The sequence below is a fragment of the Pristiophorus japonicus genome, chromosome 2 (genome assembly GCF_044704955.1).
Source record: "Pristiophorus japonicus isolate sPriJap1 chromosome 2, sPriJap1.hap1, whole genome shotgun sequence".
NCBI classification, from domain to species: domain Eukaryota; kingdom Metazoa; phylum Chordata; class Chondrichthyes; family Pristiophoridae; genus Pristiophorus; species Pristiophorus japonicus.
This window is the reverse complement of record NC_091978.1, coordinates 173,943,777-173,969,338: the sequence shown is the minus strand read 5'-3', so window position 1 is coordinate 173,969,338 and position 25,562 is coordinate 173,943,777. Positions and strand designations below refer to the sequence as shown.

The window sequence follows — 25,562 nt, the reverse complement described above, 5'->3', positions numbered from 1 at the left end:
TGGGGTGCCAATGTCAAGGCTGTCACAGAACGGTTGCAGAACATTCTGAGGTGGGAGGGTCAACAGCCAGAGGTTGTGGTCCATATCTGCACCAATGACATAGAAAGAGGGATGAGGTCATGCAGGCAGATTTTAGGGAGCTAGGAAAGAGATTAGGATCTCAAAAGGTGGTAAACTCTTGATTACTCCCGGTGTCACGAGCTAGTGAATATAGAAATTGGAAGGTAGAGCAGATGAATGCGTGGCTGAAGAGATGATGCAGGAGAGGGGGTTTCAGATTCCTGGGTCATTGGGACCAGTTCTGGGAGAGATGGGACCTTCACAGGCTGGATGGATTGCACCTCAACAGAGCCAGAACCAATGTCCTCGCAGGAGAGTTTGCTTGTGCTGTTGGGGAGGGTTTAAACTAATTTGGCAGGGGGGTGGGCACCAGGATGTAGTATTAGAAAGGAGAGCAAGGTGCACAAAGGATTGGGAGAGACAGACAGCATTACACTAAGAAAGAGTAAGATATTAGGTGGGGTCAGACTAAGAATACAAGGTGGTCGAAGATAGGTTTACAGTGTATGTGTGTAAACGCACAAAGCGTGGGAAAGAAGGCTGGTGAGCTGCAGGTGAAAATAGCCACATGAAAATATGATGTTGCACCGACCGATAATGGAGACCTAGCTCAAAAAAGACCAGGATTGGGTTTTAAATATTCCTGGATACAAGGTATTCAGCAAAGATAGGGAAGGAAAGAAAGGAGGTGGGTGGCAGTATTGGTAAAGGAGAATGTGACAATGCTGGAGGATGTCCTGGAGGAATCAAGGACAGAATCAATTTGGTTAATGTTAATAACAGAGGTGCCATTACATTACTAGATGTATTCTACAGGCCACCAACTTGTGGGAAAGATACAGGCCCTGAAAGATATTGGAACTCCATACGGACCCAGGGAGGCCAGAATTTCAGGGCCAGAGAGAAGCAAATTTGCAGGGCAATTAATTACAGAGAGGTGCAAGAACTATAGAGTAGTAATAAAGGGGGATGTCAATCATCTTAATATAAACTGGGATAGTAATAGCATAAAGAGCAGAGAGGGGGAAGAATTTCTGAAGTGTGTTCAGGAGAACGTTCTTGATCAGTACATTTCCAGCCAATGAGGAAGGAGGCATTGCTGGATCTGGTTCTGGGGAATGAGGTGGGTCAAGTGAAGCAAGTGTCAGTAAGGGAACATTTAGGGAACAGTGATCATATTATCATAAGGTTTAGATTAGTTATGGAAAAGGATAGGGAGCAATCTAGAGTAAAAATACTTAATTGAAGGAAGGCAACTTTCAGTGGGTTCAGAACGGATCTGGCCCGGGTAAATTGAAATCAAAGATTGCAGGCAAAACTGTAATCGAGCAATGGGCTGCCTTTAAAGTGGAGATGGTTCAGATACAGTCGAAGTACATTCTCACGAGGGGGAAATGTAGGGTAACTAAAGCCAGAGCTCCCTGGATGACAAAATAGATAGAGGGTAAGATAAAGCAGAAAAAGTGCACCATTTACTTTCTCTCACCCTGGCTGTTCCCCCTGGTACAATCCTCATCTTCACTCCCTCAAGTCCAAGGGATGCAGACTTGAACAGATGTGGCAGATAACTGGTTTAGCCATTCACCGCCAGACCTGGCTGGACCACATAAAGCATTATCGGGTCCTACTCTTGTCTGCAAAAAACTGCTCACTATTCCAGAATCATCCTGGAATGCAAAGATATCCCCTGGCTACTATTCTCGACTGCTAACCGTCTTCTTAAACCCCTCTCCCCTGTCTTCACCACACTCACCTCCGACAAGTGTGAGTAGCTCATGGACTTCTTTGTCTCCAAGATTGAGACCATCTGATCATCTGTCTCTTACAGTTCCCTTCCTTCCCCGAGCCCACGGGGGCAAAGTTTATCTGCTCATCTCATCTGCCGCTGAAATCCTCATCCATGCCTTTGTTACCTCAAGACTTGGCGATTCCAACACACTCCTGGCTGGCCTCCAACATTCTACCCTCGTAAACTTGAGATCATCCAAAAATCAGCAGCCCGTGTCCTAACTCTTAACAAGTGCCGATCACCCATCACCCCTGTGCTTGCTGACCTACATTGGCTCCTTGTTAATTAATGCCACGACTTCAAAATTCTCATCCTTGTTTACAAATCCCTCCATGGCCTCGCCCCTCCCCACCTTTGTAATCTCTTTCAGCCTCATAACCCATGAGATGGCTGCGTTCCTCAAATACTGCCCTCGAGCATCCCTGATTATAACTGCTCAACAATCGGTGGCCGTGCCTTGGCCCCAAACTCTGGAACTCCCGCCCTAAATCTCTCCGGCTCTCTTTCCTCCTTTAAGACGCTCCAAAAAACCTACCTCTTTGTCCAAGCTTCTGGTCATCTGCTGTATGTGACTCGGTGTCAAAATTATTTGTTTTGTCTTCTAACACTGGTGTGAAGCACCTTGGGACGTTTTACTACGTTAAAGGCACTATGTAAATAAAAGTTATTGTTGTATATATACACAAATTGTTGAAGGCAGCAGGGCAGGTTGAGAAAGGAGTTAAAAAAGCATATGGGATCCTGGGCTTCATAAACAGAGGCATAGAGTACAAAAGCAAGGAAGTTATGATGAAGCTTTATAAAACACTAGTTCGGCCTCAACTGGACTATTGTGTCCAAGGGACACCGCATCTTCGGAAAGCTGTGAAGACCTTACAAAGGGTGCATAGAAACATAGAAAATAGTTGCAGGAGCAGACCATTCGGCCCTTCGAGCCTGCACCACCATTCAATAAGATCATGGCTGATCATTCACCTCAATACCCCTTTCCTGCTTTGTCTCCATACCCCTTGATCCCTTTAGTCGTAAGGGCCATATCTAACTCCCTCTTGAATATATCTAACGAACTGGCATCAACAACTCTCTGCGGTAGAGAATTCCACAGGTTCACAATTCTCTGAGTGAAGAAGTTTCTCCTCATCTCGGTCCTAATTGGCTTACCCCTTATCCTTAGACTGTGATCCCTGGTTCTGGACTTCCCCAACATCGGGAACATTCTTACTGCATGTAACCTGTGCAGTCCCGTCAGAATTGCGTGCGTTTCTATGAGATCCCCTCTCATCCTTCTAAACTCCAGTGAATACAGGCCCAGTCGATACAATCTCTCCTCATATGTCAGTCCTGCCATTCCGGGAATCAGTCTGGTGAACCTTCGCTGTACTCCCTCAATAGCAAGAATGTCCTTCCTCAGATTAGGAGACCAAAACTGAACACAATATTCCAGGTGAGGCCTCACCAAGGCCCTGTACAACTGCAGTACAACTCCTATATTCAAATCCCCTTGCTATGTAGGCCAACATACCATTTGCCTTCTTCACCGCCTGCTGTACCTGCATGCCAACATTCAATGACTGATGTACCATGACACCCAGGTCTCTTCACACCTCCCCTTTTCCTAATCTGTCATCATTCAGATAATATTCTGCCTTCCTGTGTTTGCCACCAAAGTGGATAACCTCACATTTATCCACATTATACTGTATCTGCCATGCATTTGCAGAAAAGATTGACGAGAATGATCCCAGGGACGAGGGACTACAGTTACGTGGATAGACTGGAGAAGGTGGGGTTTTTATCCTTAGAATAGAGAAGGCTGAGAGATTTGACAGAGGTGTTCAAAATCATGATGGGTCTAGACAGAGTAGATAGAGAGAAACTGTTCCCATTGGTGAAAGGGTTGAGAACCAGAGGACACAGATTTAAGGTGATTAGCAGAAGAACCAAAAAGCGACATAAGCAAAAAAAAAATGTTTACACAGCGAGCAGTTAGGATCTGGAATGCACTGCCTGAAAGGGTGGTGGAGGCAGACTCAATCATGGCTTACAAAAAGAAATTGGTCAAGTACCTGAAGGAAAATATTTGCAGGGCTACAGGGAAAGGGCGGGTAGTGGGACTAGCTGAAGTGCTCTTGCAGAGAGCTGGCACGAGCTCAAGGGGCTGAATAGCCTCCTTTTGTGCTGTAAATATTCTCTGAGTTTATTCTATGAATTCTGCTGCTGCTGACGGTTCACAGCGCCTCATGGATGTCCGGTTCTGAGTTGCTAGATCGGTTCTGAGTCTATCCCATTTAGCACATAATAGTACCACACAACAAGATGGAGGGTGTCCTCTATGTGAAAACAGGACTTTGTCAAGGACTGTGCAGTAGTCACAGCTACCAATACTGTAAAGGACAGATGTATCTGCGATAGGTAGGTTGAAGACGAGGTCAAGTAGATTTTTCCCTCGTGTTGGTTCTCCCACCATTTGTCACAGTCCCTTCAGAAGTTGGCCAGCTCGATCAGACGTGGTGCACTCTTGAAGTCCCCCAACCAATGTACATTCTGTGCCCTTGCTACCATCAGTGCGTCTTCCAAGTGGTGTTCAAAATGGAGGAATACTGATACATAAGCTGAAGGAGGGCAGTAGGTGAAAGTCAGCAGGGCCACTGCCTCCTGAATGTATATCACTCTGTCGCCACTTCTGGTGGGACAATGCATACCCAGGGTGGGTGATGGAGGAGACTGGGACGTTGGCTGAAAGGTATGATTCTGTGAGTATGACTATGTCAGGCTGTTGCTTGACTGGGATATCTCTCCCAATTTTGCCACAAGTGCCCAGATTATAATGAGGACGACTTTGCAGGGTCGACTGGACAGCGTGTGCCGTTGTTGTGTCCGGAGCCGGTGCCCAATTCAATGGCGGGTGGCCCATCCAGTTTTATTATTGTTTTGAGTCAACCACTTGGCTGTGGGTCTGGAGTCACATATGGGCCAAACCAGGTGAGGACAGCAGATTTCCCTTCCTAAAAAGGAAATTAGTGAACCAAATGGGTTTTTTAACGACAATCCAATAAGATTTATGGTTACCATTACTGACACTAGCTTTTTATTCCAGATTTGTTTAATTAACTGAATTTAAATTCCCCAGCTTCTATCGTGGGATTTGAAATCCCGTCTCTGGATCATTCTTCCAGGCCTCTAAATTGCTCGTCCAGTAGCATAACCACTAGGCTACTGTATACGCATGTTTAAATGCCAATATCTGAAACTTGCGATGCAAAAAATGTAAAAACCCAAACGTGCAAGAGCAAGTCTAACTAATGGCAAACACCATGAGATGCCCTGCTATAGCAAAATCTGGGCCATTAAAAGTTATATTTTCATTGGTTTACTTCTTTTGGAATAACTGGGAGTTGGGGGAAAAAAAGTCATAAACTCAAAGAACCACAAACTTGGAGCATAATGACCAAAATAAATAAAAGTTGATATTTATGGTCAAAATTCCCCGAGTTAGGATAAGGTTTATTTCTCGAGGTATAGAATTGAAAAGTGAGGAAGTTATGCAAAAACTGCATCGAATCTTGGTTTTAGACCACACTTGGAGTACTGCGTACAGTTCTGGTTGCCATATTATGGAAAGGATATAAAGCCACTTAAAAGGGTGCAGAAAATATTTACAAGGATGACAGCAGAAATGCAAGGTATACATATCAGGAAAGGATGAACAGGTTGGGTCTCCTGTCTCTTGAAAGAAGGCTGAGGGGATGACCGAATCGAGGCCTTTAAAATTATGAACAGTTTTGATAGAGTAGATACAGAGAGAATGTTTCCATTTGTGGGGAAGAGCATAACAGGCATATAAGATAGTCACCAAGAAATCCAATAGGAATTCAGAACAAATTTCTTTACCCAAAGAGTGGTGAGAATGTGGAACTTTCCAACCACGGGGAGTGGTTGAAGTGAATAGTATAGATGTATTTAAGGGGAGGCTAGATAAGCATATGAGAGAGAAGGGAATAGAGGATTATACTAATTGATTTAGATGAGGAAAGACGGAAGGAGGCTCAGTGGTGCATGAACTGGTTGGGCCAAATGGCATGTCTCTGTGCCATATATGTTGTGTAATCCTATGTACGGTCTGACACTCGTGTTCATTCAAACACATGAACTGGACTTGTGACCCAAATCCCCAGACAAACTTTTGTTCATCTCCCTACCCAACAATTGTGTAGGTTACTGTAAAATTTACTCATGCATGTCTGCTTCCATTAAAAATAAATCTGGAACAAGAATTTAGTGGAGAAGTTAATCTGCATTTAAATATTGCCATCTCTAGTAAATCAATTGTATGAATTTGAATCAAAATTATTCTACAAATGAAAAAAATTATGCAAACAGAATTGAGATTTTACAGTTATTCACTTTATTTAAACTTCATCCACCAATGAATAAAGTAATGGATCAACAAGCCTATAAAGTTTCACATTATTTTATACACATTCAATCATATAATTATTTCAATCTGGAACAAATTTATATTTAGCTGTGGATTTCCATAATCTACAGATAAAAACAGCCAATTTGCTAATCTCTACTGAAGGCCATTTTTAGTTTAGGTAAGAATAGAAAATAAAAATATTCTATATTTAAGTATCCAGATGTTTAAAAATCTGCTTTCTATTGAAACAATTTAGTCTACCTAGTAAACACTAAAATACTTTTTCACAGCTTTCAAAATAACCTTTCATAAAAGTTTCTAATCATTATGAAGTACCTGTACTATATGGAATCTCCTATGGCATTGCAAGTGCAGCCAGCATTCAGGAGTGCAAGGGAGTATTCACGGACTGGGGAATAGCAGGAAACAAACTGGCTGTTGAAGTGGGTGTTGGGTCAGAGGCTGGGTAATAGTAGGACAGAGAAGCAAGGTTCGGCACAGAAGCTGAGTGAGCTAAGGGCCGAGTAGATTTGAGTCAGGCAAGCAGAGCAGAGGCTCAGCAGGACACGAGAAGAAAAAAATACTAAAAATTTCCTTTTTCAGAGGTACAATTGTGTGTCGTATCACCTCTCAGTTGGGGCGACCAAGCATCATTTCCAGTTCACTACACTAAAGACATACAGACAGTTCGACTCTCAGACAAGAGATTTTAATTATATATACAATGAAGAGAACTACAAAATTATTTTGGGGTACTCTTGGAAGAAGTTTTTTTCTGAATTATGGTCAAGAAATTCAGGGGCAGGCTCAAGAATAAATCATATTTAGTATGCTCAGCATCAAAAAATTGAACAGGGCTATTTTCTGTTCTGATTCGGCTCTCTTTTTAATAGTGAGGCCAAGTTAAAGGGAGAAGTTGAAAAGAGTCCAAGAGAATACAAGGTAAATAAGAAGCATTGATTAAATATTGCCAAACTTTTGTTTGTAAAAACAGCAAGGAAGGAGACATCAAGTGAAGTAAGGACTACTACAAATTTGATGCATTGGAAAAAAAATAATCCACTTTATGCTACTTTATGAGTCTTGACAATAGGAATGTAGAAAATTGGAGCTTACAAGGAAAACGACAAAAGTTCAGAAAAGTACTGTCCATAACAATAGCGATAAAGACAATGAAGGTTCAGAGAGAGTGTGGAAGCTAGAACTGATACGGTGTCCACCTATCAAGTGAGAAGTAATTTCTGTTGTGCTGTCCCAGGGCCTAAGAATTAAGCTATTTGAACCCAGCCAGTAACTGGATCAGTTCTAAAATCATGGATAGTCTTGAGCTTGAGAGAGTTGAAGAGCTATTGAAGAGAAAAGTGTTTTGAACAAAAGGATATCAAGATTCTTGGTGCAGCTTTAGCAATTGAGATATGGGAGTTCCAACTGAAGCTAGGGGAAGGAAGTGGGGCCAATACCAAAGCTTGAACCAAAGGTAAAAAGATTTTATCATCAGGATTACAAGCAACATAAAAGATACTGTGTCTTCAAAGAACTGAAAGAAAAAAAAGCAAGATTTCCATTGCTACATTGAAGACATGGAAGAGATTAAGATGTAATGATTCAGCCAATGCATTGAGAGAGGATTAGATTTAGGAGAGCATGAAGCCCCAAAATCTGAAGAAAGCTGATAAATGTAGAATGGCATTATCAGCAAATAAGTGTATGATGATGAGGGCAAGTTATTTTATGCAGAGGCAAATCCCACAAATTTCTACACTTAAAAGACTTGCATTTGATTTCTTAAGATTCTACAGCACAATTTGCTTCCAGAGCACTGCAATTGTGTACAAAACTCCTGGAGGCAGCAAAAATATTGGCAAAAAAAGATTCAAATGACAGCTTGTGGAAGAGGGCACTACTATTTTTTAAAAACATATAAGAAAGCACAGAACTCTGGAGAACCTCACGTTAACGGAGAAAGAGTTGGAGGATGAACCAGCAACTACAGCACAGAGAAAGCAATTTAAGAGGAAATCAGACAGCTATTATATGAGTTTTGGTGGGAGGTCATGTAACTTGTTAAAAAATGCACAATACCAGACCCTGTCAAAGACTTTATAGACATCCAAGGCAATGACAGATGATCCACTAAAGTGCTCAAAGACGATATTCTAAAAATGACAAACCCTAAAAATCGAAAACAAAAGCGCCTGATTTTGCAGCATCATAACCATCCATATATACATAGTACATTGCTTCATAGTAATATATAAGTTATTGAATACAGTTCCTAGTTCTCACTTGGACAGCCTGTCATCTCAATCCACAGATAGCCTAAACATCAGTGACTGCATAGTGTTGCTTAGCAATATGTTAATGCTATCCTCACACCTGCATATCTAAAGTGATTCCAGCTTGTGTCTTTACATTTACAGTGCAGAAACAGGCCATTCAGCCCAATTAAGTCGATGCTCCACACGAGCCTCCTTCCATCTCTCTTCATCTGACCCCATCAGCTTAATCTTCTATTCCTTTCTCCCTTGTGCGTTTATCTGGCTTCCCTTTAAATGCATTTAAGCTATCACCTCAACTAGTCCTTGTAATAACATTATAACCACTCTCCAGATAAAGAAGTTTCTCCTGAATTCCCTGTTGGATTTATTAGTGACTACCTTATATTTGTGGCCCTGAGTTTTGGTCTCCCCACGAGTGGAAACATCTTCTCTACATCCACCCAATCAAACTCTTTCATAATCTCTAACAAGTCTTTAACCAATAATGAAAATGTAAAATCTAAGGGAAAGAAATTGGTGGATACACCACCCCGCAGACATACCGCCTAAAATTGCGAAATTGATCGAAAAACACCAACATACCACCCGGCAGAAAAGTCATCAGCGACATACTGCTGGGTGGTATGCACACCCCGGACATACTGCCCAAAATTGCCAAATTGATGACTTACCACCGACATACTTGACGAAAAGAGTGTTTGAAGACCAGGCCCTCAAAACTGCCACCAAGCTCATGGTCTTCAGGGCTGTAGTACTACCCACCCTCCCATATGGCTCAGAGACATGGACCATGTACAGTAGACAGCTCAAGTCGCTGGAGAAATATCACCAATGATGTCTCTGCAAGATCCGACAAATCCCCTGGGAGGACAGACGCACCAACATTAGCATCCTCGTCCAGGCCAACATCCCCAGCATTGAAGCATTGACTATACTCGATCAGCTCCGCTGGGCAGGCCACATAGTTCGCATGCCAATCACGAGACTCCCAAAGCAAGTGCTCTATTCGGAACTCCAAACGAGCCAAAGGTGGGCAGAGGAATCGTTGCAAGGACACCGTCAAAGCCTCCCTGATAAAGTGTAACATCCCCACTGACACCTGGGAGTCCCTGGCCAAAGACTGCCCTAAGTGGAGGAAGTACATTCGGGAGGGCGCTGAGTATCTCGAGTCTCATCGCCGAGAGCATCCAGAAATCAAGCGCAGGCAACAGAAAGAGCATGCGGCAAATCAGTTCCAACCACCCTCTCCCTCAACGACGATGTGTCCGACCTGTGACAGAGACTGTGGTTCTCGTATTGGACTGTTCAGCCACCTAAGGACTCATTTTAAAAGTGAAAGTAAGTCTTCCTCGATTCCAAGGGACTGCCTATGATGATGATCGCCGACCCTGCAGACGGCCCTGGCTTTAAGTCTATCTTCAGTCGGCGGGATGCATCTTCACCTGTGAATTCTTTTGTAAATCTGTCACCCTCCCCAGTCTTTACCCCCAAAAGAAGCAATTCTCCCCCCAACGACCACAGAAGCAACGCTGCTCCCACCCACCCAGCCAAGAAGCAATCCTCTTCTCCACCCCCCCATTCCTGCACTCAAGCCGGCAGTCTTTGTCGATTCTGGTCTCTCTCACAGAGGGCAAAGTTTCGCAGCGGCATGCGCGTACGCAGAACTCGGGACCCAAAGATTCCCGAGTGAAAAGGACTCACCACCCGCACTCCGCTCGGCATACCGCCGAGAAAAAACTGCCGAAAATCGTGCATACTCCGCCCCAGCGATACCCGGCGGTATGAAACGACATACCACTGGCACGCACCTGAGAAATGGGCGGACGACCAATTTCGGCCCCCCAAGAGTTTTACTTTTAAAAATTGTTGAAGGAGTTGTGTTTTTTTCCCCAAAAATGTTATCTCCAGACTTACGCAGATTCTTTGAAATTGCTCAGTCTGTGGCCCACTGTTGTACAATATGCAGCAGAATCTCAAGAATCTTAAAAATCAGAACTCGCTCAACAACTGGAATAGCATTTAATGTTAGTACATGATGCATTGATTACAACATATTAATTTGTTTCTCAACAAAAACGTACAGGAAGAAAGAATTTAGGTTTCCTACAGAAAAATGTTCAGTATGAACTATTTTGCAGTACAGCTATGAAATCTGCTATTATTTTGAAGCGATTCTTCATTACATAGAAACATAGAAAATAGGTGCAGGAGCAGGCCATTCAGCCCTTCTAGCCTGCACCGCCATTCAATGATTTAGAATCATTTGCAGTTGTGATAAAAATGTACATATGCTTCAAATTCATGTTTAGTTACAAAAGGCATCAGTGGAAAGAACTTGCATTTTCAAAGAAGTGAAATAGTTATCAAAGGAATTGATATAAAACTATCACGTACCATACAAGTACCAAAGTATCAAAAAAAGAGTCAACAAATAGTAAACAGCACGGAGTCTGCTCAATTATTGCTACTTTCCTATTTTTATTTTAACTAAGATTTTCTAACAGTTTGTTCTACCATTTCTTCCTTTTTAAGTTTCAAATCATTTATTTGCCTCCTTGCTCCTACTGTCCATTTGAAGGTGGCAGTAATTTTTAATAAAATGTTATTTAACTGGTTAAAAACTGATTTCAACTAATCAAATGAAAAAGACATCAAGGCCAATACGGGAAATTTCTGATGTTTTTCTGCGCTCAAACAGGAAGTGATTTCTGATTGACGAATATGTTACTCGACTCCAAGAGCCACAAGTTTCTTCAACCTGATCCCTCATATTCCTTTCATAGAATCATATATATTGCAAGGAATTCTTAGCTTTATGATGCCTCCTTCAGACCTGATTACAAATGTCTCCACAACCTTTTTCCAATTCAACAGTTAAATGAGGTGCAGCAACAGTGCATCATTTGAACATTTTTCATCAATGCAATAAATCAATATTTTGTATATTTTCACATCACACATCATAGTGATTTGAAGTTCCAAATATAGCACTGGATATAACCAAATACACTGGGAAACCAGATTACATACCAAAAGTGGTGGAAATTAATTACATTGGGCGAATATTAGTAGAAATAAGAATCAAGCTGACAGAAAAACAAAGTATCGCAATCTCAAAACTGGTAGAATGGATAAATGGCTGAACAGAATTCCAACATTTCAAAAATTCCATTATCAAAATCAATCAGTTGCAGCAATTCTCAAATATTGCAAGGATTTTCTCATATTTTCAATTTTCTAATACTCTGATTATATATATTCCACCATCTGAATTATCCTCAATCCTGCACAATTTAGAAAAACAATTAATCATTGTATTACTGCAACAATCTATACAGATAATACAACTTTTCTCATAAATACCATGAGAATATTACACTCAATTTGGGACAAACAGTTCTCCAAAGTAACAATACCATGAAACTTTATTTGGGGTGATGGGGACGGAAGAGAGAAGGAAGGAGAGCCATTGGGTAGTTCCGCTACACCCTATGCCTATCCAACAAGAACTAAACTCCTAACTGCAGTAAACAAAGCAATTTAGCCTTTCAAGGTAGACAAATGGCAACAAAATTGCACAGATATAGAATGGCAATTTTATGGTATTATCCAACTATTTTGTTTCATATGTTTGACCAACTTGAAACCAATTTTATTTACATAATCAGTTGAAACAAAATGAGATCAGAAGTTGTCAAGTGTAATGCCACATGAGCTGCCATATTGCAAATCATTCATTGCAAAATGATCAAAAACACTACAATGAAGTGATGTATGGAAATCTTCAGCGCAAAAGGAAAAGCAACCATGCCCAAGTCTGAAGTTCTGATGAAAGGTCATCAACCTGAAAAGTTCAGTTTCTCTTTCCCTAGATACTGCCTGAGTAGCTGAGAGTTTTCCAGCATTTTCGCTTTTCATCACGTATTAAATTGATGAGTTTTTCAGAAAGCAAAGCACATAGTCCCAAAGCATTTTTTTTTAAATGGATGTATCTTAACATCTAACCATACCTTTAGCCTTTTGACCAATTCATCGTTGGAGATTTTGTCAGTAATTTCCTTAACACCAGGAGGGTAGATGATGATTTTTCCATCTGCAGGCTTCGGCTGTGGGAAAGCCATCCTTTGAGTTTTCCCTTTCTATAGATCACTACCGGCCTCTGCTGGTCAAACAGAAGTTTAAAATGTTACTCAATGCTTCTTTACCCTCTCTCCACTCTTTTCCCAATTAAATAAGATATTTTTAAAAAAAGATACACAGCAGGCCCGTGTTCACCGTCCTTGCCCATAAAGATGGTGAGTGGTGGCGGCCGGGCAAGGAGGCTCAGCAAAAAATGACAAGTTCTTGCAGGCAGAAGCAACCACAACATGTTTTCTCGTCACTTTCTGGACATCAGTGCAGCGGCCCGGGGGGGTTGGTGGTGAGGAGAAAGAGAAGAAACGGCCGCAAACTCCTCGCAGTCGGCCTGGATTTTAAATCAAACCGGGCCGGAACCGTAAATTCAAGAGAGCGACTTGGCCGCTCCTCCTGTCCCGACACCGGGCGAGGGCCGCCCGCCAACCTCGCGCCGCGCCGAATCCGCAGCGACAAAAAAAGTTGTGGCGCACGGGCTGCTCGGGCCTAGACCCTCAGGCCTCGGCACCAGGCGCCACTACAGCAGCTGCAGAGCGGCCGAAGCCCCGGCCCGGCCGCGCTCGTTTATTTACAACTTCATGGCGGCGCGGGAGAAGGGGGCGCGAACCCGGGAAATACTCGGGAATATCCCGCCACAAATTACAAGCAATCGGGAACAGGCCGTGGCCCAGTTCGGACCGGCCGCCGATTCACCGATTTGTTTTGTTTCCACAACTTCGCATCTCCGCAGCGGATTTTGTTTAAAACGGAACGGCGGCTCGGCTCGGCTCGGCCTTCCCTCCGCGCACCGTCCCGCTCGAGCTCTGAAACAACCCGGCCAACGGGCGGGAGGCTAAGAGCGGGCGGGCCCAGGCCGGCCGGCCGGCCTGGCGTGCGAATGCGCGCCTCCATTGCCGGCACTGACAGCGGCGCTCACCTCATGGATCTCGCTCGATCTCTCTCAGGTGTCCAGGGAGCAGGAGTTTTGCGGAGTGGCACCGAGCGGCGGCAGCAGGACAGCGCCGGGGAACAACGGACAGAGCAGCCACAACACGCCACCGCCACCCGACAGAGACAGCGCCACCTAGAGAGGGAGGAGCACGGAGACACCGTGTAACCGCCAGGGCGGTGGCGGCAGCGCCACCTACAGAGCAGGAGCGGAGGCGCACGCACCACAGGCACTGACAGCGCCACCTACAGAGCAGGAGCGGAGGCGCACGCGCCACCGGTAGTGACAGCGCCACCTACAGAACAGGAGGATTTCTTTGTCACTTCCAAAGTTCACCCGTGTAAACAACAACAACTTGTATTTATATAGCGCCTTTAACGTAATAAAATGTCCCAAAAGTGCTTCACAGGAGTTTTATAAGACAACACAATAAATTTGACATCGAGTCAAATAAGAAGAAATTATGGCAGAAAAGAGGTAGGTTTTAAGAAGCGTGTTGAAGGAGGAAAGAGAGGCAGAGAGGTTTAGGGAGGGAGTTCCAGAGCTTCGGGCCCAGGCAGCTGAAGTGCTGAAGCAGCTGAAACCCCTAATGGTGCTTAACCAAGATTTATCAAGCTACTAAAAATTCCGCACAAGTAGAGTTATGTACCTTATGTCGACAGCACACTCTCCATTTAAGGTCATACAGGAATAGAGAGACCTGGGGCTTCACATATACAAATCTTTGAAGATGGCAGGACAAGTTGAGAAGGCTGTTGAAAAACATAGGCTGTTGTTTACAAACAGGAATCGAGTACAGAAGCAAGAACGTTATACTAAACTTTCAATCACTGGTTCGGCCTCAGCTGGAGTCATGGAGGTATTCATAATTATGAAAGTTTTTGATAGAGTAAATCAGAAGAAATGGTTTCCTCTGGCAGGGGGATCGATAACCTGAGGACACAGATTTAAGATAACTGGCAAAAGAACCAGATGGGAGAAGAGAAGAATGTTTTTTATGCTGTGAGTTGTTATGATCTGGAATGCATTGCATGAAAGAGGGTAGAAGCAGATTCAATAGTAACTTTCAAAAGGGAAGTGGATATATACTTGTAAAGGAAAAAATTTCAGGGCTCTTTCAATGAGCCGGCACAGGAAAGATGAGACGAATGGCCTCCTGCGCAGTTTGATTCTATAATTTAGGGACACACCCCACTTACCTAAGTCCAGAGAGCTTTGACACTGGTTCACAACAATCAAGGTTTAAGAATCCCCAAGTGTGCACAGGACCCTGCTTGGAGTTTAACGAGCTAAAACTATGCAACTTAGCACAGGTAAATGTTTTATTGTCTATCCAACCAGGATCACCTTACAAGAAAGGGGATAAGTCCGATTGCGGTAACTACAGAGGAATTCCCCGGCTGTCTACCACAGGGAAAGTTATCGCAAAGATTCTCCTCAATCGCCTTCTCGCTGTGGCAGAAGACCCCCTCCCAGAGTCGCAATGCAGATTCCGCCCCCGAAAGGGCACAATGGGCATGATCTTTACCGCGCAACAAATTCAAGAGAAATGCAGGGAACAGCACCAACCTCTGTACGTGGCCTTCTTTGACCTGACAAAGGCCTTTGACACTGTCAACCGTGAGGGATTATGGAGCGTCCTCTTCAAATTCAGCTGTCCTCAAAAGTTTGTCACCATGCTCCGCTTGCTTCATGATGACATGCAAGCCATGTTCCTGACCAACAGATCCACCAGACTCAATTTACGTACGAACCGGGGTGAAACAAGGCTGTGTCATTGCACCAACGCTCTTCTCGATCTTCCTTGATGCAATGCTACATCTCACCATCAGTAAGCTTCCCGCTGGAGTGGAGATAATCTATTGAACAAACCGGAAACTATTCAACCTCCGTCACCTTCAGACCAGATCCAAGGTTGTGCAATCCTCTGTCATCGAATTACAATATGCAGATGATGCTTGCGTCTGCCCTCACTTAGAGGACGAACTCCAAACCATCGTCAACACGTTCACCGTAGCATATAAGAGCATGGGCCTTACACTAAAAATGCGTAAAACAAAGGTCCTCTATCAACCTGCCCCCACCACACAGCACTGTCTCCCGATTATCAAAATCCACGATGAGGCCTTGGACAACGTGGACCATTTTCCATACCTCGAGAGCCTTCTGTCAACAAGGGCAGATGTCGATGACGAGGTCCAGCACCACCTTCAGTGTGCCAGTGCAGCCTTTGGTCACCTAAGGAAGAGAGTATTTCGAGACCAGAACCTTAAAACCAACACAAAGCTCATGGTCAGAGCAGTAGTGATACCCGCCCTCCTATATGCTTCAGAGACATGGACTACATACAGCGGGCACATCAAAGCACTGGAGAAACATAGAAAATAGGTACAGGAGTAGGCCACTCGGCCCTTCGAGCCTGCACCACCATTCAATATGATCATGGCTGATCAAGCAACTTCAGTACCCCATTCCTGCCTTCTCTCCATACTCCCTGATCTCTTTAGCCGTAAGGGTCACATCTAATTCCCTTTTGAATATATCTAATGAACTGGCCTCAACAACTTTCTGTGGTAGTGAATTCCACAGGTTCACAATTCTCTGAGTGAAGAAGTTTCTCCTCATCTCGATCCGAAATGGCTTACCCTTTATCCTTAGACTGTGACCCCTGGTTCTGGACTTCCCCAACATCGGGAACATTCTTCCTGCATCTAACCTGTCCAATCCCATCAGAATTTTATATGTTTCTATGAGATCCCCTCTCAATCTTCTAAATTCCAGTGAATATAAACCTAGTCGATCCAGTCTTTCTTCATATGTCAGTCCTGCCATCCCAGGAATCAGTCTGGTGAACCTTCGCTGCACTCTCTCAATAGCAAGGATGTCCTTCCTCAGATTAGGAGACCAAAACTGTACACAATATTCAAGGTGTGGCCTCACCAAGGCCCTGTACAACTGCAGTAAGACCTCCCTGCTCCTATACACAAATCCTCTCGCTATGAAGGCCAACATGTCATTTGCCTTCTTCACCGCCAAGTACCACCAATGCTGGCTCCGCAAGCAGGATAGGCGCACCAACATCAGTGTTCTCGCTCAGGCCAACATCCTCAGCATTGAAGAATTGACCACGCTCAATCAGCTCCGATGGACAGACCTCATTGTCTGCATGCTCAATATGAGACTCCCAAAACAAACGCTCTACTCGGAGCTCCGACATGGCAAATGAGCCCCAGGTAGGGCAGAGGAAATGCTTCAAGGACACCCTCAAGGCAGCCTTAAAGAAGTGCAGCATCCCCACCAACATCTGTGAATCCCTGGCACAAGATCGCTCAAAGGGGAAGGCGCTGAACAGCTCGAGTCTCTTCACCGGGAGCAAGCGGAGACCAAGCGCAATCGGTGGAAGGAGCACATGACAACCCAAACACTTCAACCAACCGGCCCTTCAACCACCGTCTGCCCAACCTGTGACAGAGATTGGAGTTCCCACATCAGACTTATCAGTCACCTGAGAACTTATTTTTAGTGTGGATGCAAGTCATCCTCAACCGCGAGGGATTGCCTAAGAAAAGAAGAACTTCGTAGGACAATATATTGCAGAGTTATTTGGAGGTGTGTGAGATGAATCTCAAATCCCAGTGCAGGTTCTATCAATAATCCGTCTGGCTTGTTCATCATGAATAGTGACCCAGTGCACTGTGGACCTCTCTGGTTCAGTTATTAGCCGAATAGGGTTCCAATCTTCCATCTTGACATTTCAGTGCAATTTTGATCCGAAGAAGGATATCCCTTGTAGGTCAGTAGACAACTGACAACCATAGGTTAAAGTTTTCACGAGGCAAACAGCATATTAACAGAAACTCCTCATGAGAGGCATGGTGGCCAGCATAATTCACAACAAAATATATGAGCCACCATCCTGACCATAGCATAGCTTGGACCTGTATGCCCTATCTAACAGTGATTCTACCAGCTTGAGTAGTGTCTGCTTGTCTCTATACAACCGAATCATAGTTAGCTTCAAACCCTGTAGAGAGAAGAATATGTCCTCATACTCCTCCTTTCAGCAGCTGCCACACTTAAGTTTCAGAATTTCCCCATCAGCTATATAGCAAGTTTCAGTGTGGTGGAATGACTTATGCAGGAAAGTTTGCAACATGCCAAATATGTTGATTTTCTACACATCCAAGTATAATGCTGTGCACCAAGCTTACTAATCCAGCTCCTTAATGAGCAGGATTCCCTCCCTGCAATAATTTTCCCTTTTTGCTACAGCCTGGTCCTGAATTTCACACATGGACCAAAGGAAGCCATTCCATTACATGCCGAGGAATGCTGAGCCATGAAGGAGAATTGTTTGGACACAATCGAAGTTTAACCTTCATTGAGATTTTGCTGAGTTTGGAAAAAGATCAAAATTCATTTTACCCCTGTCTTAGTGTCCTGAGGATAAGCTTGGCATCCACCAGGACTTCCAGTATCAAACGAGTCACAATTGCAACAGACTCCCTTCTATCTTCCAGTCAATGAGTCAATAGCTTCAAGGTCTTCTCTGGCACCCTACGTAGCCAACAACAACAACTTGTATTTATATGGCGCCTTTAATATAGTAAAAGGTCCTAAGGCGCTTCACAGGAGCATTATCAAAAGCTTGATCAAAGAGGTAGGTTTTAAGGAGCATGTTAAAGGAGGAAAGAGAGGTAGATAGACAGAGAGATTTAGAGAGCGAATTCCAGATCTTAGGGCCTTGGCAGCTGAAGGCACGCCCACCAATGGTTGAGCGATTAAAATCAGGGATGCTCAAGAGGCCAGAATTGGAGGAACGCAGATATCTTGGAGAGTTGTAGGGCTGGAGGAGATTACAGAAATACAACACAATAACCCATTCGTTAGCTGATTGTTCTAAATGGTGAGTGGAGCACACTAGATTTTCAAGTGAATCCACCAGAAACATCAGTCCACCAGAAACAGCAGTTCTTGGTAAAAGTATGTAAAAAGGAGCATTAAAACATTTTCCAAAACACCTGGCACAGACATGAAAAGACTCTCATTTGTGGAGCCATTCACTGATGAAGACATCAAATAGGATGGGTGACACTGAAGAATTTTGCTTCACTTCTGTTTTGAAAAAAATAAGTTGTAACTCATCTATCTTTACATGGATCCTGAATAAAATTCAAGAATTGACCAAGTACACCCAATAGGTTCCAACTTCTTTATGATGGCCACAAGAAGCATTGATTGAAAGCCTTACGAAAAATGCAAATTGACTTTATATGAGATTCCAGAGCATCATAAGGTTCAGGGGAAACTCACAGAGAAGGAGTAAAGACTGGGTGCACCTGGAAAGTAACTGCACCACATATAGGGGAAGTGGGTGGAGAAACAGTGCACCATGTTTGCCACCATGTTGAATAAAACAGCGTCCCCTAAAGGAGGAGGTCAAAGACACACAGAAAACTGCCACATTGTGCTCGTGCAGAATAGCAGTATTTTTAAATTTATTCATTCATGTGATGTGGGTGTCATTGGCAATGCCAGTATTTATTGCCCATCCATAATTGCTCTTAAAAAGTTGGTAGTGAGCCACCTTCTTGAGCCGTTGCAGTCCATGTGGTGAAGGTACTCCCATCATGCTGTTGACCCAGTAACGATGAAGGAACGGTGATATATTTCCAAGTCAGAATAGTGTGTGACTTGGAGGAGAACTTGAAGGTGGTGGTGTTCCTATGTGCCTTCTGCGCTTCTTCTTGGTGGCAAAGGTTGAGGATTTGGGAGGTGCTGCAAAAAAAGCCTTGGTATGTTTCTGCATTGCATCTTGTAGATGATACACACTGAGCCTTGTTGTGTCAGTGGTGGAGGGAGTGAATGTGGTGGATGTGATGGTGGACGGGGTGCCAATCAAGCGGGTTGGTTTGTCCTGGATGGTGTCAAAATATTTGAGTGTTGTTGGAGCTGCACTCTAACATTACCATCAAGCCAGGGGTCTAACCTTGGTTCAATGAGGTGTGTAGACGAGCATGCCAGGAGCAGTGCCAGGTGTACCAAAAAATGAGGTGCCAACCTGGGGAAACTGCAACACAGGAATACATGCATGCTAAACAGTGGAAGCTGTCTGCTATAGACAGCTAAGGGAGCCCACAATTAACAGATCAGATTAAAGTTCTGCAGTCCTGGCACATCCAGTCATGAATGGTTGTGGACAATTAAACAAGTAATGGGAGGAGGAGGCTCCATCAACATCCCCATCCTCAATGAGGGCGGAGCCCAGCACGCGACTGCAATAGACAAGGCTGAAGTGTTTGCAACCATCTTCAGCCAGAAGTGTCAATCTTGCGCTTCACAGAAGCCAGTCTTCAGCCTATTCAATTCACTCCACATGATATCAAGAAATAGCTGAGCGCACTGAATATAGCAAAGGCTATGGGCGTTGACAATATCCCGGCTGTCGTGCTGAAGACATGTGCGCCAGAACCACCCGCGCGTCTTGTCAAGCTGTTCCAGTACAGCAACAACATTGGCATCTACCCGACAATGTGGAAAACTGCCCAGGTATCAACTGTCCATAAAATGCATGATAAATCGAATCTGGCCAATTACCGTCCCATCAGTCTACTCTCAGTCATCAGCAATGTGATTGAAGGGTGTCGTCAACACAAGCGGCACTTACACATTAATAACCTACTCACCAACAGGACCACTCAGCTCCAGACCTCATCTCAGCCTTGGTCCAAACATGGACAAAAGAGCTGAATACCAGAGGTGAGGTGAGAGTGATAGACTTGACATCAGCAGCATTTGACTGAGTCTATATAAATACACGTTGTTATTGTTGTTGTTGTTGAGTGTGGCATCAAGGAGCCCCAGTAAAATTGAAGTCAATGGAAATCGGGGAAAACTCTCCACTGGCTGGAATGATACCTAGCACAAAGAAAGATGGTTGTGGTTGTTGGCGGCCAATCATCTCAGCCTCAGATCATTGCTACAGGAGTTCCTCAGGGCAGCGCCCTAGGCCCAAACATCTTCAACTACTTCATCAATGACTTGTCTCCACCATAAGGTCAGAAGTGGGGATATTCGCTGATGATTGCACAGTGTTCTGTTCCATTCACAACTCCACAGATAATGAAGCAGTCCATGCCCGCATGCAACAAGACCCGGACGACATTCAGGCTTGGGCTGATGAGTGGCACAAGTGCCAGGCAATGACTATTTCCAAAAAGCGAGAGTCCAACCACCGCTCCTCGACATTCAATGACATTGCCATTGCTAAATCCCCCACCATCAACATCCTGGGGGTCACCATTGACCAGAAACTTAACTGGATCAGCCACCTAAATACTGTGGCTAAAAGAGCAGGTCAGAGGCTGGGTATTCTGTGGCGAGTGTCTCACCTCCTGACTCTCCAAAGCCTTTCCACCATCTACAAAACACAAATCAGGAATGTGATGGAATACTCTCCACTTGCCCGAATGAGTGCAGCTCCAACAACACTCAAGAAGCTCAACACCATCCAGGACAAAACAGCCCGCTTGATTGGCACCCCATTCACCATCTTAAACATTCACTCCCTCCACCACTGGCGCATCGTGGCTGTAGTGTGTACCATCTACAAGATGCATGGCAGCAACTCACCAAGGCTTCTTTGGCAGCACCTCCCAAACCTGTGACATCTACCACCTAGAAGGACAAGGACAGCAGGTACATGGAAACACCATCACTTCCAAGTTTCCCCCAAGTTGCACACCATCCTGACATGGAAATATATCGCTGTTCCTTCATTGTCGCTTGTTTAAAATCCTGGAACTCCCTCCCTAACAGCACTATGGGAGTACCTTCACCAAACAGACTGCAGCGGTTCAAGAAGATGGCTCACCGACACCTTCTCAAGGGCAATTAGGGATGGGCAATAAATGCCAGCGACGCACACATCCCAGGAAGGAATAAAAAAAATTGGGGGTCATTTAAAAATAGGAGCCAAAACTCGATGACAATTAATTTACCATGAGAAAGTGTTTAACAGATAAGTTTACATGAGTTGAAAACTAAGGGCTGGATTTTTGGCTTTTTGTATTTCGGGGCGCTATTCGCGGCAGTGCGCATAAGTTAGCAACGGAAAATAGTTTGTGTTCTCATCAATAATTTTCGGTAAAAAAGTGATCTGGAGGAATGTACACGTTGCACGCCAGATTTTGTGTACCCGAACCAAAACTTTTGGCGTTGAAGTAGGCAGCCATTTTGCGCATGCTCATGTAATTTTTATTTTTATGATTGGTTTCTTTTCCGGTCGCAAACGCAAATGCAGGATGCGCCGGCTTCCTGCGCGCATGCACATTTAAATCACCCCACTTCAGCCACTTCTGCTGAGATGGAGGAGCAGGAAGGAAGGCAACATGCTAGGTGCGTCAGCCAGGAGGCTAGTGAAGCGTTGGTGAGCGCGGTGAAGAGGAGGTGGGCCTTACTCCATCTTGCTGGGGGAGCCAGACCACTCCCTCCTGTGTTTAAATGCATATTGAGGGACACTGCACAAGAAGTGTCTGCTGCAGCCACTGTGCCCAGGACTGGCACACATTGCAGAAAAAAGTTAAATGGCCTTACGAGGTTCATCAGGGTGAGTACCATTTGCATCTATGCATGCCTCCATTAATCTCACACACTATCTGAAGTTTGTCATGCATCTGGTCCCTCTTTACACTCTGTGGGGTGGCTTTCATAATGCATAATAAAAATGAAGGCTTACTTCGGCACCTATTGGCTTTTCATGATCTATGCACATTATTTGTACCGTTAACATCGTCCCTCGCATACACTCCAACTGCTCCAATCGCTTTCTGAACGATCACTTACAGCTCCCACATTAGATGTCAGATCCAAACTGACAGATTGAACGGAGGCTGCTAGAACATTCATACACTGTCACCTATCCTACTGTGGTAGGCACATATGGCACAACAGCAGAGAAACCCTTTTTGAACTCTTCCTATTTTCTCTTTGCAGTCCAAGCACTCTCATAATCGAAGGGAGCAGTTGCGGACAGGTGGGGGGTCCACCTGAAACAATCCCGTTGACGGATGTGAAGGGGTGGGTCTCTGCCCTCATTGGAATTCCAGTTCGGACAGCTGCTGGGGGTGATGCTGAGCCCCCTTCGGGTAGTGAGGGTATGTAAACGGATGGCGCAACTCAAGACACGGCATTGAGAGATATTATGGAGTTACTGCGGCCCTTCAAATGAACCTGTGCTATGCCACCTTCCTCATATCACCCTGCTCCCTCCCCTGCAGCGAGCCACTTGTCTGTTGTTTTCTACTTCCAGGTGACCAACCTCGAGGAAGGCCTCCACTTCAGGCCATGCTGCAGACGACGAAGGACTGAGGAGACTGCTCAGGCGGAGCATCATAGCCCACCAGTTGCCCCGTCGGCACTCAGTTCATCTAACAACGATGTTGACTTCCCGGGCTTTGAGAATTCGGAGCCGCCGGACCCAGTGACGTAGAGCAATGCAGTGCCGGGGTGGAATCTCGCAGGCCAGCTCACCGGAGGGTGAGTGGGCAAAGTCGGTCTGCTCAAAGACAGATATTGAACAGGACCTGGTGGAAATGTCCAAGGAAATCACAGTGATGCACCGTGTGCTTATGGTTGCAGTGGGATGGATCCCAGCGAGCATTGACAAGGTCACTGCGACTGTTGTGCTTTCAATTGAGATGCCTCTTCCTCGGCATTACCAGTCACAGGTGGCTGTGGTGTCAATCGTGTATGGTGCATGGTTGCCGATCGAGTGGTGGGAGCCGGAATGCTGTTATCCTGAGGAATGAGGCCACCTGTCATTTCCTTGATGCCATTGACTCTCCAATGGGGCTGGGCCTTAGGAACCGGAACACAATGTCTACACAGCATCACAGATTGTCGTTGCGAGTCGTGAGTCCAGCGAGGCCATCATTGCCGACACACAGAGGCTGGTAGCCTCGAGCATCGACAGTGGAGTTCCAGACAGTGTGGTGCGTGCCCGAGATGATGTCACAGACTCAAGCACCTCACAGGCACAAGCTTTGCTTCAGCTTGGGCAAGTGATGCAGTCCATGTCAGATTCCATACTCTCTGCGATCCTCACTGTCCCACGGGGAAGTGACGGTGCCAAAGCAGGCCAGCAAGTTGTGTGCAGACATCAAGTTCCAGTTGCTAAGGTCCAGCCTCGTTGGAGAGTCAGTGTCTCCAGGGAAATGGCAGGTGGTCTCATTCTTCAGGATGACAGTATTTTGGCTCCCACCACTCATTCGCCAACCATGCATCATACACAGTTAACATCACAGCCACCTGTGACTGGTAATGCCAAGGAAGAGACGCCCCAGTTGAAAGCCAGACCGTCTAGGCCAGGAGTTGGTCCAGTGTGTCCTCAGACGCCGTCTGCATTGTCTGGCCCCACAACACAGCAGCCCTCTAGCAGCCTTGCTGTATGCTCTGAGGCCTCATTGAGGAGGAGCAGCAGACATGGGAGACAGTTGAAGGGAAATAGAGGGAAGTCTCACAAAGACCCATTAAGGGCTGGCAACACCTCATTGCCAGGAATGTCTGTACTATTGTCCACATTGTACATAGTTGTGTGTCAATGGTATCACTGCATGAGCAGTCGTGTGTTAGAAACATAGAAAATATAGAAAATAGGTGCAGGAGTAGGCCATTCGGCCCTTCCATCCTGCACCGCCATTCAATGAGTTCATGGCTGAACATTCAACTTCAGTACCCCATTCCTGCTTTCTCGCCATACCCCTTGATCCCCCAAGTAGTAAGGACCTCATCTAACTCCTTTTTGAATATATTTAGTGAATTGGCCTCAACAACTTTCTGTGGTAGAGAATTCCACAAGTTCACCACTCTCTGGGTGAAGAAGTTCCTCCGCATCTCGGTCCTAAATGGCTTACCCCTTATCCTTAGACTGTGACCTCTAGTTCTGGACTTCCCCAACATTGGGAACATTCTTCCTGCATCTAACCTGTCTAACCCCGTCAGAATTTTATATGTTTCTATGAGGTCCCCTCTCATTCTTCTGAACTCCAGTGAATACAAGCCCAGTTGATCCAGTCTTTCTTGATAGGTCAGTCCCGCCATCCCGGGAATCAGTCTGGTGAACCTTTGCTGCACTCCCTCAATAGCAAGAATGTCCTTCCTCAGGTTAGGAGACCAAAACTGTACACAATACTCCAGGTGTGGCCTCACCAATGCCCTGTACAACTGTAGCAACACCTCCCTGCCCCTGTACTCAAATCCCCTTGCTATGAAGGCCAACATGCCATTTGCTTTCTTAACCGCCTGCTGCACCTGCATGCCAACCTTCAATGACTGATGTACCATGACACCCAGGTCTCTTTGCACCTCCCCTTTTCCTAATCTGTCACCATTCAGATAATAGTCTGTCTCTCTGTTTTTACCACCAAAGTAGATAACCTCACATTTATCCACATTATACTTCATTCACATTTTGTTCACTGCAGGATGCAGTTTTGTGTAACTTGACATTTTGTTCACTGCATGAAGCAGTTTTGTGTTATTTTACATTTTGTTCACTGCATGAAGCAGTTTTGTGTTATTTTACATTTTGTTCACTGCATGAAGCAGTTTTGTGTTATTTTACATTTTGTTCACTGCATGAAGCAGTTTTGTGTTACTTTAGATGTTCTGTGTTCATAAGTCTTTAACCATTGTATAATTTGGGGTTTTGAACACAGAAATGATAAAGATTGATTGATTGGGCGAGGCAGTTGGAGGCACATGGTTATCATCCAACCAGAGTTGGTAACCCTATCTTATGGACAGCCAAAAGTTGGCCTTTAGTTTCTGAGAAAATCCCAGCTTCAGTGTTTGATCATTTGGCAATTCAGTGAGGCTTTCCTATTGCTGTGATGACATGTTAGCTTCAGGCATTGGCTTGCTCATAAAGAGGGTTCATGAGCAATCACTCTG

General features: G+C 44.8%; 1 protein-coding gene across 1 annotated transcript in view; it reads right to left on the bottom strand.

The window, feature by feature from the left end:
- The window catches only part of pds5a (PDS5 cohesin associated factor A), a 271,909-nt gene extending 258,173 nt beyond the window's left edge, over nucleotides 1–13,736 (bottom strand). The window contains exons 1-2 of the mRNA XM_070860770.1: nucleotides 13,599–13,736; nucleotides 12,559–12,707 (exon numbers count right to left, since the gene is read on the bottom strand). Coding sequence (XP_070716871.1) covers nucleotides 12,559–12,669 — 111 coding nt within the window. The 5' untranslated portion in view covers nucleotides 12,670–12,707; nucleotides 13,599–13,736. The remainder of the gene's footprint in view (nucleotides 1–12,558; nucleotides 12,708–13,598) is intronic.
- Nucleotides 13,737–25,562: the final 11,826 nt, after the last annotated feature.